Source organism: Oryza brachyantha, chromosome 10 (assembly GCF_000231095.2).
Source record: "Oryza brachyantha chromosome 10, ObraRS2, whole genome shotgun sequence".
In the NCBI taxonomy this organism is placed as follows: Eukaryota; Viridiplantae; Streptophyta; class Magnoliopsida; order Poales; family Poaceae; genus Oryza; species Oryza brachyantha.
The window spans coordinates 6,864,263-6,877,718 of NC_023172.2; the positions used below are offsets into that span (position 1 = coordinate 6,864,263).

The following is a 13,456-nucleotide window of genomic DNA, read 5'->3' on the forward strand; positions in this document are numbered from 1 at the left end:
AATGTAACCGTGTTAATATTATAGTGCTATGCACATCAATCTGAGTACATAAAACTATTAACTAATAACTAAAATAAAATATTAGTTTTGAGTAAAATAATCGGTTCACATTATACGCGGTAATAATATGAATTAAGGCTGGAAAAGTTGGAATTGAAATAAAAGCAAGAAAAGTACATGTTAAGAAACTTGTAAATAATGCATATTTATAATTGTATATTTTTATGGGTCATATGAAATAAAAAGCAATTGTGCAACACTGAGAGAACATACAATTTATCACCTAAAATTGAAGTGAGGTTAAAATCAAATATTATTGTGACTTCTTTTTACAGTCCAATACATATAAAAAATTTATCGCACGAAGTTTTTTTAGTTAAAAAATATGCCACATAGTGTGTACCAAAGTGCAGTTAACTGGAACGTCTTCCTGGGTTATATCTTTTTATTCATTACTAGTAATCGTGCACGTGCAAGGCACGTTGCCATACTGTATATCATGATAAACATATAAATATAATCAGTTTATTATATTTTACATAAATATAAATGTGAAGTTTAATATGCCACATAACTATCCCTTTACATTAACTTAAAAATGGAGAACAATCAATGATATCAAATATAAAAAATTGAAAGCAACTAAAGAGGTAGTACAAGACTACAGGTAGGTTAAAAGTTTTAACAACAAAGGTCTTTTACTGCAAAAGAAAAGATGGCAATAAATAGAGATAACTGTGTATCTCAACTAGCAGTATGCACAGGTTCAGTTCCAGATGAACTTTCTAGCCATCCAATTGCCAGTCTACAACAGAAATATTCGTCTATCTTTCTGACATTCGGCTTGTACTGTTGTAATACAATTAATAGCTTTAATTCAATCAACTTGTAAGCAATTAGTGTATAGATTTATTAGATCCATGCCATTGTAATTTTCACGGATTAAAAAAATGCCACTACAATTCGCTTATTTAGACTAATGCCATCCATACTTCTTTAAAGTTGGATCCATGCCACTCCGTCATCACTTCGGTCACTCCTCAAACGTTTTCCATCCATCCATCTCGTCGTCCCCGTCGAAGGCGCCGGCACCACCACGGAGGCAGGGGCGCACACGCATCCGAGCACGACGCCGACGGCCACCGCTGCCACGATGCGTGACCCGCGCAAGAGCGGCTGCCCTCCTCCTCCGCCGCCACCGCCTCCGCCGCGCATCAGGAGGCCCTCCCGCCGGGAAGCCATCCGCCGGTGGCTCGCCCGCCTGAGACGTGGCACTCGGCTCGCTCGTCCAGCCATGGCCCACGGGAGGCAGCCTTCCGGGTCGTCATCTTCCGGCGACTCGCCGGTGGCGACGAACAGTGGGCCGACGAGCCAGGCGCGAACACCCGTGGCGAAGCTGTTGACGAGGACGCCCGCGTTGCGATGTTCCCAGTTGCGGACCTCGTCGTCGACTCGACGCCCGCCGGGAGCGCGTCGGTGGACTCTTCGCCCGCCGGGAGCTCCGGGTGCACCGGGAATGGGATGGAGACGATGGCGGCCACAGCCCGAACAGGCACGCGACGGTGATGGTGGGGGAGCCGGTGAGGTCGTGGTGGACGCCGAAGCCGGAGCAGATACTCATACTCGAGTCCATCTTCAACAGCAGCATGGTGAACACGCCCAAGGACGAGACTGTCCACATCCGCAAGCTGCTCAAGCTCTTCAGCGCCGTCGGTGACGCCAACGTCTTCTACTGGTTCCAGAACCACCGGTCGCGCTCACGCCGCCGCTAGCGCTAGCTGCAGGCGCAGGTGCAGGCCGGCACGGCGACGGCGGCCGCTGCATCGTCGGGCTCTCCCCCAGCCTCCTCCGGCCTCGTGCCTGGCGCTAGCTCGGGCTCGTCGCTCGGCCTGTTCACACACGGCGCCGGATACAGCTCCTCGTCGTGGCCGCCGTCGCCGCCATCGGTGAGGATCATGGGGGACTTGGATTGCGGTGGCGATGATGACCTGTTCGCCATCTCGAGGCAGATGGGTTACATGGACCATGGCGGCTCCTCCTCGTCCACGGCCGCCGGTCAGCAGCAGCAGCAGCTATACAATTCGTCGTGCCAACCTAGTGAACCCCGCCCCCGCCATGCATGGGGCATGTCGCTGAATTTTCATCCGTCGGTGGTTTGATTTGCCTCTAATTTTTGTTTTTCACCTCTAATTAAACATGCACCGATCCACAACATTATACATATTAGCTAATTAATCATCTGCATGCATGCATCGATCGATAGCAGAGAACATATATATACACGAAATTACGCCTGACGATGACTTCGGCAGCCGGTGTCGCGCGAAGCCGAGGTTGGCGGTTGGCGTGCCGGTAGGAGGGCCCCCTGATGCGCGGCGGGGGCGGTGGCGGCGGAGGAGGAGGGCAGCCACTCTCGCGCGGGTTGCACATCGCGGCGGCGGTGGCCGTCGGCGTCGTGCTCGGATGCGTGTGCGCTCCTGCCTCCGTGGTGGTGCCGGCGCCTTCGATGGGGAGGACGGGATGGATTTGGAAAACGTTGGAGGAGTGACGGAAGTGATGACGGAATGGCATGGATCCAATTTTAAAGAAGTATCGATGGCATCAGTCCAAATAAGCAAATTGTAGTGGCATTTTTTTAATCCGTGAAAGTTACAATGGCATAGATCTAATTAACCCGTGTATAATATTACCAGTTTGCCCAAAATTGGCTTCTTGTAGAGAATCAATCTTAAGAAGCAAAATTAATTCAGCTTGGTTTGTATGGGTAGCATAACTAAGCATCTAGATGAAGGCAAGAAGCACATTTAGCTTATTTTGGGAACTAAGAACTGGGTGCTCCACCGACTACCAGATGATGAGATGATACTGTGAAGCGAGGAACGTCTACAGTGAGATGGCTACGTGTTGATTAGATGACCGCACAACGATCTGGCAAAGTACAAGAGTATATATATGGTTGATTATGGTAACGTCAGGCTATTTCCTAATACAAGGGATAGAAACTAATCTAACTATTCCTAATAACAGGATAGAATATAATCTAGCTATAGCCCAACTACCTTATCTCAACCATATATGGTTACAATGTATACGCATATATCTAACACTCCCCCTCAATCTAAGCCTGTAAGATTTAGATTGTGTCTGAACATCGTCATTGGTAGAAATATATTCAACCTTCAGCAACTTGCGTGCTACCGTTTCTCTCACAAAATGATAGTCCACTTCTATGTGTTTAGTGCGTGCATGAAATACTGGGTTTGCTATTAAATATTTTGCTCCAATATTATCGCACCACAACTTAGCAGCCCTAGGTGCTATTACTCCTATTTCCTGAAGCAAAGTTTAAACCCACATGACCTCTGCTGTTGCATTAGCCAGAGGCTTGTATTCTGCTTCTGTGCTTGATCTGGAGACAGTGGCCTGCTTCCTTGCACTCCATGACACCAAGTTTGGTCCTATAAACACTGTGAAGCCACTAGTGGATCTTCTGTCATCCAAGCAGTCTGCCCAATCTGCATCAGAAAAAGCACTCACAAGTAAAGAATTAGATCGGCTAATCTTTAACCCAAGCTTCTTGGTGTACTTAACATATCTAAGTATCCTTTTAACAGCAGTCCAATGTTCTGTGGTTGGGGCATGTAAGTACTGGCACACCTTATTAATTGAAAAAGATATGTCCGGCCTAGTTAAGGTGAGGTACTGGAGAGCTCCAACTATGCTTCTGTATTGCGTGCTATCACTTGGTCCAAGAGGTGTTCCTTCTTGTGCTGAAAGTTTTTCTGAGACTGATAAGGGTGTATTAACTGGCTTACAATCATTCATCCCAACCTTTTTCAGAATATCAGATGCATATTTTTCTTGTGTGAGAATCACTCCATCACATGCTTTGTTGACCTCAATGCCAAGGAAGAAATGAAGTCTTTTAAGGCAAACTCTCGTCCTAGCCCTCTTGTGAGTATTGAGGTTGCCTTTGGTGAGGAACTTGCCACAATAATATCATCAACATAAACAATCATAAAGATGGTGGTATTGCCCTTATTATAAAAGAACAGAGAAGTATCTGACTTTGATGATATGAATCCTAGCTCATGCAACTTTGTACTGAGTTTAGCATACCATGCTCTTCGAGCTTGCTTCAAACCATATAATGCCTTGTCTAACTTGCAAACATGGTTTGAATGGTTTATCAGCTCATAACCTAGGGGTTGTTTCATATAGACCTCTTCTTCTAGGACACCATGTAAGAAGACATTTTTAACATCTAGCTGTCGCCGACTCCATCCTCTAGACACTGCTATGGCTAAAACAGTTCTAATGGTAGCTGCTTTTACCACTGGGCTAAAGGTATCTTCATAATCAATACCATACCGTTGCTTAAATCCCTTTGCTACAAGTCTAGCCTTGTACCTGTCTAAGCTACCATTAGCCTTCCTTTTAACCTTGTACACTCATTTGCAATCTATTATATTGATTCCTTTTCTAGCAGGAACAAGTGCTAGGTTTTATTTTTCATAAGTGCTTCATATTCTTCATCCATTGCTTCCTTCCAGTGTTTATCTCCTAATGCTTCAAGTAAATTTTGTGGTTCTCCGGAAGAAGTAAAACAACTATACTTAATAGTATCATCATTATAAATTTTCTCCTTCCGAATACCACTTTGCAACCGGGTTCTAGGCCTAAGTATTACCTCAGTAGGCGCATGCATGTTCGCTGGAGATCCGTGCACAGAAGATCCGGCGGTGTCATTAGGTGCTTCGGTGACCGGCTGATCTGAATTTGGTGCACGGGCTGCTGACATGTCACCAGCTGAATGGTGCATGTTTTCCTGTGTGTGCGGCCGAGGAGAGGTGTTGCTGTTGGGTTCGTCGGCTGAGGCTCCCTCCTGTGCTGGCTCCTGCACTGCACCTGATGATTGCGCCTGATCCGATGATGTCAGCTCCTGCACGCGATCCGAGATGGATTGCTCCGGGAGGGCGCCGTAAGCTTGCTTCACGCTGGCAATTGTACCTGGAAAAAGATTCAGATCCACTTTCCATTGCAACAAAACGTGGTTGTGATGGATTAGGCAGGATATATTCATGCATATGATCAGAACTATGTTGTACTCCCCCTTGATCAGATGCATGAGGTTGAAGGTGTTCGGGTAGGAGAGAAATCTCAGCACGAAGACGAGCGCCGGCGTTGGAGTGGAGTTACGAGAAGGGAAATTCACGCTCATCAAAGGTAACGTCCCGGGAGACATAAACACGACCCGTGGACACATCCAAACATTTGAACCCTTTATGCATATTGGTGAAGCCTAAGAAGACACAACGTTTGGATCGGAATTGGAGTTTATGGGTGTTATATGGTCGAAGATTAGGCCAGCATGCACACCCAAAGGTGCGGAGAGATTGATAGTTTGGTTTTCGATCAAAAAGCTTCTCCAGAGGTGTAGCAAAGTTTATAACTTTGTTAGGAAGACAATTGATGAGATAAACGGCTGCTAGGAAAGCTTCATCCTAAAATTTCAAGGGCATAGATGCATGAGCAAGCAAAGATAGCCCAACCTCAACAATATGATGGTGCTTGCGCTCCATGGCACCATTTTGTTGGTGAGTATGAGGGCAAGACACCTGGTGTGATATGCTGATCTTTTCAAAGAAGGAATGCAATTTTTCATATTCAGCTCCCTAGTCGGTTTGCATAGCAATAATTTTACGATTAAACTGTCTCTCCACCATAGTTTGAAATTCACGAAATTTGTCAAAAACTTCTGACTTAATCTTAAGAAAATAAATCCAAACAAATTTGGTATGATCATCAATGAAGCTAACATAATATCATTTAGCCCCAACAGACTCGGACGCTGGCCCCCATACATCGGAATGAATGAGTTCCAAGGGACGGCTGGATACACTGGATGATCTAGAGAAAGGAAGTTGGTGACATTTTGCTTGGAGACAGGCATCACACACGGACTCACTAGGACTTTTATTACTGCAAGGTAAACTATTCTGACTAATAACTTTAAGAACTATAAGTTTTGAGGCATGCCCAAGACGATCATGCCACCGCTCGAATGATGGTGACGCAGCAAAGGCTTGTTTTATTTGAGCTCCGACGGGTAAAGGATAGAGCCCTCGTCGGCAGGGACCTTCAAGGAGTATTTTCTTCGTGGCCTTGTCCTTGATCAAAAAATATTTATGGTGAATTTCAAGGAAAGCATAGTTATCAGCAACAAGTCTATGAACTGATACAAGATTTTTAGATGCTTGAGGAACATACGGGATATTTTTAAGATGCAAGGGTCGACTTGGAGTAGAAACATAGGAGTGACCAATATGCGCTATATCTATACATTCGCCACTTGCTGTATGAATTTGATCAGTGCCTTGATACTTCTCCTTGGTTGTAAGCCTGTCAAGTTGCCCTGTGATGTGATCTGTTGCACCAGTGTCCACGTACCAGTTATTGTCTATGCCATAAGCATAGGTTGTTGCTCCACCGATCTTTTCATCAGGGACATACGTCTCATCAAAGCGATGCCAACATTCAGAGGCCACATGCCCTCTTTTGTGACATACTTGGCACGTGGGGCGATTGTCATTGTGGCCACCACCACTATTTCCTCATCCTGTGTTGCTGTTGTGGCCGCCACCACATCCACCGCCGTGATAGCCACACCTGCGCTGCATGCCAGCGTGACCGCTGCTGCGAGACATGTTGCCGCGGTTGGCAGTGTGAGCAGAGGTAGACATGTATGCCTGACGGAGCCGAATTTTGCTTTCAAAATTCAGGAGATGTGAATACATCTCGGACACCGTAATTGGTTCAGCCCGAGCATCCAAGGCCTCAACAACAGGATCAAAATTTGCATCAAGACCGTTAATAATATAAGCAATAAGATCATCTTGTTCAATCGGCTTGCCTGCTGCAGCTAGTTCATCTGCAATTGTCCTCATCTTGGCGACGTATTCAGAGATCGTCATGGAACCCTTCTATGTGGAGGTAAGCGCTAGTCGCATGTTAATGAGACCGGCACGCGACTTCGATGCGAACATGTCGCTGATTGTCTTCCATGCTTGTGCTGTCGTCGTTGCGCCAGCAAACTGAAATAAAATCTCTCTTGACAGCGAAGAGAACAGGAAGCCAAGGACCTGTTGATCCGTAGCAAACCAATCATCTAACGCTGGATTTGCAATCTTGATTGTCTTCTCTTCTTCCTTGATTTCTCCTTCTTTCTTTGTCTCTATCTCGGCTGGCGGTGGTGCGGTCTTGCCGGTGATGAAGCCTTCCAGTCGCGCACCCCTCAGGTCTGTGAGAACTTGGGCAGATCAGAGTGCATAATTTTGTTTGGTAAGCTTTTCAGAAACCTGAATGCCAACCAAAGGATTTGCGGTCACTGTGGAGGAAGAAGAACTCGCCATCTCAAACTAATCTACGGTAGCTCTGAAACCATGTGAAGCGAGGAACGTCTACGGTGAGACGGTTGCGTGTTAATTAGATGACCGCACAGCGATCTGGCAAAGTACAAGAGTATATATATGGTTGATTATGGTAACGTCGGGCTATTTCCTAATACAAGGGATAGAAACTAATCTAACTATTCCTAATACATATGATAGAATATAATCTAGCTATAGCCCAACAACCTTATCTGAACCATATATGGTTGCAATGTATACGCATATATCTAACAGATACAGCAAAGGGAAGCAGCAACAGTGCAACTTCTGTAGTCTGTCCAGTATTAGCTTCTTGCACAAAATCAATCCATATCAACTATCTTAACGAACAAAAATAAGCACATTGAGCTACATTTCTGAACTATGAGTTGGAACCAGGGGGACAAGAACGCCCACCTGATCTGCTTTGCGTCCAAGAATCCGCAGAGCTTCGAGGCCCCTGCAAAAAACCACCCAAATTTCAACCAGTGGGTTTAGAAATCAAGCTACCGCGACCACAGAACTCATAGTAGAAATCACCATGGCATGCAGGCCAAGAAGCTCACCGGGCATGATCTCGAGGTGGACAAGTCCTTCCTACTTGAACGCGCAATAACGTCATAGGCGCGTCGCTGCTCGTCAGGGGACCAGGACTCGGTGCAGCGGAGTATGTCGACGGAACCTCCCTGGCGGCGCGCCACAGCGTAGGCCTCTTACTGCATTTTCCATCAATGAAATCCAATAGGGGCAGCAACTAGGTCGTCGGATTTGGGGCAGGAGCAGGCGGCGCTGCCGGCGGCGGTGACCTGCGTTGGTGTCCCGGACGTGTGCACCAGCCGGTCGGAGTGGGGCGGGTGGTGGGCGGGAGCGACGACGGCGGCCTACGTTGGCGCGCCTGAGGCGGGCGCCAGTCGGTCGGAGTGAGGCGGGCGGCGGCCAGGTGCGCCAGGGACCGGGAGCGGCGGCAGAGGATGGGGTCAGTCAGCGCCTGGCGTTTCGCTGGACGGGGACGACGCGTAGCGGTGTAGTTAGGGGATGTGTCCTGCGTAGGATTGCAAGATAGAGCTGATTTAGATCATTTCGAACCATTGGATATGCATATCTAACGGTGGAAAATGAATTGAGTAAATACTATGTACATTTGTTGATGTGGCCATAGAAAAATTACAACTCCTTTTTATATTAAGCCTCGTTTAGTTCGCAAATTTTTTTCGCAAAAACATCACATCGAATCTTTGGACACCTAAATGAAGCATTAAATATACATGAACATTAAAACCAATTACAGAGTTATGCGGGAAATCGTGAGACGAATCTTTTAAGCCTAATTAGGACGTGATTAGCCATAAGTGCTACAGTAACGAACATGTACTAATGACGGATTAATTAGACTCAAAAGATTCTTCTCGCGGTTTCTAGGCGGAATCTGAAATTTGTTTTGTAATTAGAGTACGTTTAATACTTCAAATGAGTGTCCAAAAACTTCATTTGATGTTTTTGCGAAAACTTTTTGTAAACTAAACGGGGCCTCAGTATAAGATTATTCAGAGAGACAGGGTTTGCTTTATCGCTTTTCATTGGAGGCTCGAGATCAATTTGCCATTGTCTGCAGTAATTCAACATCAGACAGATCAAGTGATTCAATTATTTTACTTACCAAAATAAAATCCCAACACATAATTTATGTACCCAACAAACTCATCCTATTTACCAGATATTTATTTAATATTTCTGTTACTGACTAAATACATGTTAAAATTTATTTATCGATTTTGGATCTGTTAATGCCATATTTTGGCAAATAGTCATTATTGATTGAGACACGGTTGAAAACCGAATCGGATAGGAAGGCTCGAATCGGTTGGAGACAGGAAAGTTGGGTGCGATGTGGTGGTGGCCGATAGAGTCCAGATCGGACAAGGATGGGAGTCCGATTGGGCCCAAAGCTGGAGATAGGTTCGGTATTTAACTGTGAGTCCGTGTAGATTAATTAAGATTTATCTCGAAGTTAATTTGTTTAGGATTCTGTTATTTAATTAGAGTTCAGATAGTGTAAAATTAGATAGTAGCGGATTCTTATTCGGTTAGTTATTTCCCAGGGCGAAACTATGTATGTCTGGTATGATCTTATTCGATAGTGTAAGATTTATCTTCATGTTTCTATGGTTATATCATGCGAAACTATGTACTGTCTCGATTAGGTCTGATCTATGTATGTCTGGTATGATCTGTCCATAGAAGTCTGTCCGATCGGCTGGGTTTAATGGATTAATTGATGGATTACGTTGGTTTGCTATCTCGTTATTTGCATGCTATAATATTCCACTGGTGTCATATATGATTGTGCGTAGATCTGTACTGTCTCGATTAGATTCGATCTTCTAGGTCTGGTATAAGTATGCATGTTATTAGTCGTTATTGTTTCATGTTAATAATTAGTATAGCATCCCAGTTTATATCCGATTCCACATCTAGTCTTGTATCGGCTGTTGATCTCACGTGTGATAAGCTATGGATGGTCCGATCGGCCGATTAATCTTAAGACTGTCTCGGTTCGGTCCGATCTTTTAAGATTAGTTGATTGATTGGGTTGCTCGGTGTTTATCCTACTTCTGACCCAGCTGATTGGGCATATTAATAATTGTTATAAAAAAATTCCTCAAGAGCCGATCGTCTAGTCTATCGGCTAGGGTCCTGGAACGGTATCGGCTATCCGGCCGATAGCGATTTCAGGGTTAACTGTTTTCCATGTTATATCTTGTCAGTTACAGGATCAAACTAACTGGCACGCCCAGTATTTCTAAGAATTAGGTCCTGCACTGGAATGGTCTAAGATTGATTCCCAGGCCTACGTGTGTGAACGTTGATTGTCGTTTTCAGCGTCAACAGGATCCCAATGACGCACGGTCATATGGCGCCCCAAGCTATGTCGGTTCACGAGGAATCCCACATAGACTAAGGGTCATATTATTACCTGTGGTCATGGTACCATGAAATGATACCTCACAGAATAATAGTGGAAAACATATGATATAAAGTTTTATTGCAACACTGATGGTGGTGTCATACATCCTACCGCCGTGGACAAGCCCTAAACTGGTAGTCCCACAGAACACATATGCCTAAAGCAGAAATAAGATAACAGCAGCGGCAAGTGAGACGCACATGGCACAAACGACAGGACAACTAACATAAACCCAGGGATCATGCTTGGGAACTAGGCCTAAAGCCCTGTGATGTCGGACTCCAACTGCTCATGGTAGTAGTCTGCAGCCAAGGGGTCGAGGCACTCATCCTCTAACTCTATATAGATAAATAAGCAAGGGTGGGTACTAACGTACTCAGCAAGCCGATAACAAATTATGATATGCAGGCTAAAAATCAAGGTAGGGACATGGTCATTTTCGCAAAGAGTTGTTGAAACGGTTCATTTAATAAATACTAGTGAGCCAAGTTCGAAAAACAAAGTAATAAACCCTTTACTGTATATAGATGAAGCGTAACCCTCGTGCCATCTCGGCACATCACCTTTTAATCCACCACTATTCCACACATGGCCATCTCAGCCAAAACCTCCATATATACCAACACCTCGAGTCACACGGACTCATACATCGTCCCCAAGAATAAATAAACCAAAGAAATCAAAATAGGGGTTTTATAAAAACTACGTTGTGAGAAACACCTCACAGCCGCCCATGCCCATGGCACGACTATTTAAACAGTTTATCATTCTGTAGAGGTTGCACGCTTTACCCACACACCGTGAACATCACCCTTTACCCACACATGTGGATTAGACACGGCGGACAAAAGGAACATCATCTACAAGGGCTTTCCATAACCAACCCATGAGCATCCCTGGTCACACAGCTGGGCCAATCTCTGATACCAAGTATCAGGCAAGTCTCATGCCCTCGTGTACTCAGGCCATGCCGTATAGCGCTGACCGTATCCCAACAGCCCAGGCCAGACTCCCATCTCAGGAGAATGCCTTAGTCTCCTTATCCCGACGTGCCTCAATTGCCAACCTGCTATACACCCATGTTTTAGCTACTTACTCAACCAGAGGCATCCCATACTACCCGTTTGGTCGCACTGTTTTATGTTTGGATGAATATCCAAAGGAATCGGTCCTTAGGATAAAGCGTAGTCCAGCCACCATGGCACTAACTCACGCATTATCAGTTTAAAAGAAAATAAACAACCGTTCTCTTTATTTTAAAACTAGCACATCATATTCCTTGGTTTGAAAATAAATACAAGAAATATTTAAACCATAAATGATTAATCGTAAAACAGTATAATCACGACCTATAGGCTGTCTACACGGTGATACGAGCACCAAACAATTGTAAGTGGGGTTCAGGGATGATGGCCTAAATATATAAATAAGTGCAACTAATAGGAAGGTCCGATGATTCGACGCGAACCGTGGCCAAGCAATTAAAAACACAGTGTAACCCTAAGCATGCAACTTTGCAAATAAAATAATTAATTCAAAAATATAGGAGCGAATATGATCAAAGGAGGCTTGCCTGGTTCGGGAGCAGCAGTCAAAGCGTCGAAACCTAGCTCAAGCTCTCTGTCGATCTCGGACTCTACACGCGGGAAAACAAAATAAAATATAAACTTACAGCTGGAAGGAAGATAAATTATAAAATGAGAACAGAATTTTTGAAAGATTCTAGAACCGGAACGGAGTCGATGGGAGTTACGGTTTAGGAGATATGAATTTTTGAAGTTTGGAAGTATTTCAGATGGCTACTAGAGAAATGAGAACAGAATATTTCAGGGAATATTCCTGACGAGTGGGGCCAAGCTGTTGACTAGAAAGAGAAGGACAAGGTGGGGTCCACATGGGCCCCCCTCCTTTAATCTCTATTCTCTTTTTCTCTACTTCTTTCACGGGCTCTGTTTCTTCTTGCTTTCTTTCTTCCTCCCGTTGCCTCTGTCCCTCTTTCTCTCACTCACAACGCCATGGGAGGGAGGGCAGCTGGAGAGGAGGCTGGCCAAGGAGGGATCGGGCACTGATGGCGGGGAGGAAGGCCGTGAGGAGGGGTGGCGCTGGGGGCTGGAGGTGGCTGGCTAGCTGTGCGCCATGCATGCTGCTCGGTATTGCGCCATGCATGCTGCATACATGCACTCACCGTGACGGTGCCTCAGCTAGGAGTGACGCCGGCGACGGTTGCACCGTGGAGGAGAGGAGATCAGGACCGAGGAGAGGCTTACCCCTCGCGACCATGTCGGCTCGCATAAGATGGAACCACACCGCTTGTCGGAGTGGTGACGGCAATGGTGAGCCCCCGAGGGTATTTATAGACGTCGCGTTGCTGTCCGGGGCCTATCGTGGCCGGGGCCGTCACGGCTGCCGCTGCTCTCTGCTCGCCGCCCTTTCAAACGAAGGGATGACACGGGCAGCGACTGCAGCGAGCCCTCATCGATGAAAAATATGGGAAGCAGCGAGGGCAGCGACTTTGCGTCCCTGGCAAGCTTGGGTTGCAGCGATGCAGTGCAAGGCCGTCGAGCTTGCTGCTGCTACTGAGGGTCTACTGCCTTGGATGAACGAGCAAAATAGAAGGAGGGCACGGGGGTAATAGGATGAGAGACAACCCGGGCACTTGGAAGAAGATAGCCTAACCGTGGAGGCAGTAGGATACGTGCCCAACTGACGTGCCCAACTGAATGAAGGAGATGAACGTTGGATGAAAGAAGCCAACAGTTAAAAACAAGGAGCAAAAACGATGATTTTGAGTGACTTGGGTACTAAGATTGTTTTGAGATTTTTGGATAAATGATTTGGACAGGGAGAACATGAATAAAACTTAGAACACCTAATTAAACAACGAAACTAAAACTCTCCTAAACAAAGATGGGAACCGAATAAACAAATAGAAACACGGGCGTTACAAATCAGTAGGCTAATGTCATTTTATTTATCCATCATCCACTTATTTATATGAAAATACTAACAAACTATTTAACGGCATGAAATATATTTAAATGTTTATATAAAAAAATCATGT

The 13,456-nt window shown here is 45.4% G+C and overlaps 1 protein-coding gene and 1 non-coding gene across 2 annotated transcripts; one reads left to right on the plus strand and one right to left on the minus strand.

Moving 5' to 3' along the window:
• Nucleotides 1–1,153: 1,153 nt before the first annotated feature.
• LOC102702042 (WUSCHEL-related homeobox 11-like) lies at nt 1,154–2,159 on the plus strand. The gene is given in 2 exon segments (XM_015841468.2): nt 1,154–1,320; nt 1,433–2,159. Coding segments are annotated over 2 exon segments (894 nt in total).
• Nucleotides 2,160–6,769: 4,610 nt separating this feature from the next.
• On the minus strand, nt 6,770–6,908 carry LOC121055645. The gene has a single exon (XR_005812679.1). It is a non-coding gene; the product is annotated as a small nucleolar RNA Z247 (small nucleolar RNA).
• Nucleotides 6,909–13,456: the final 6,548 nt, after the last annotated feature.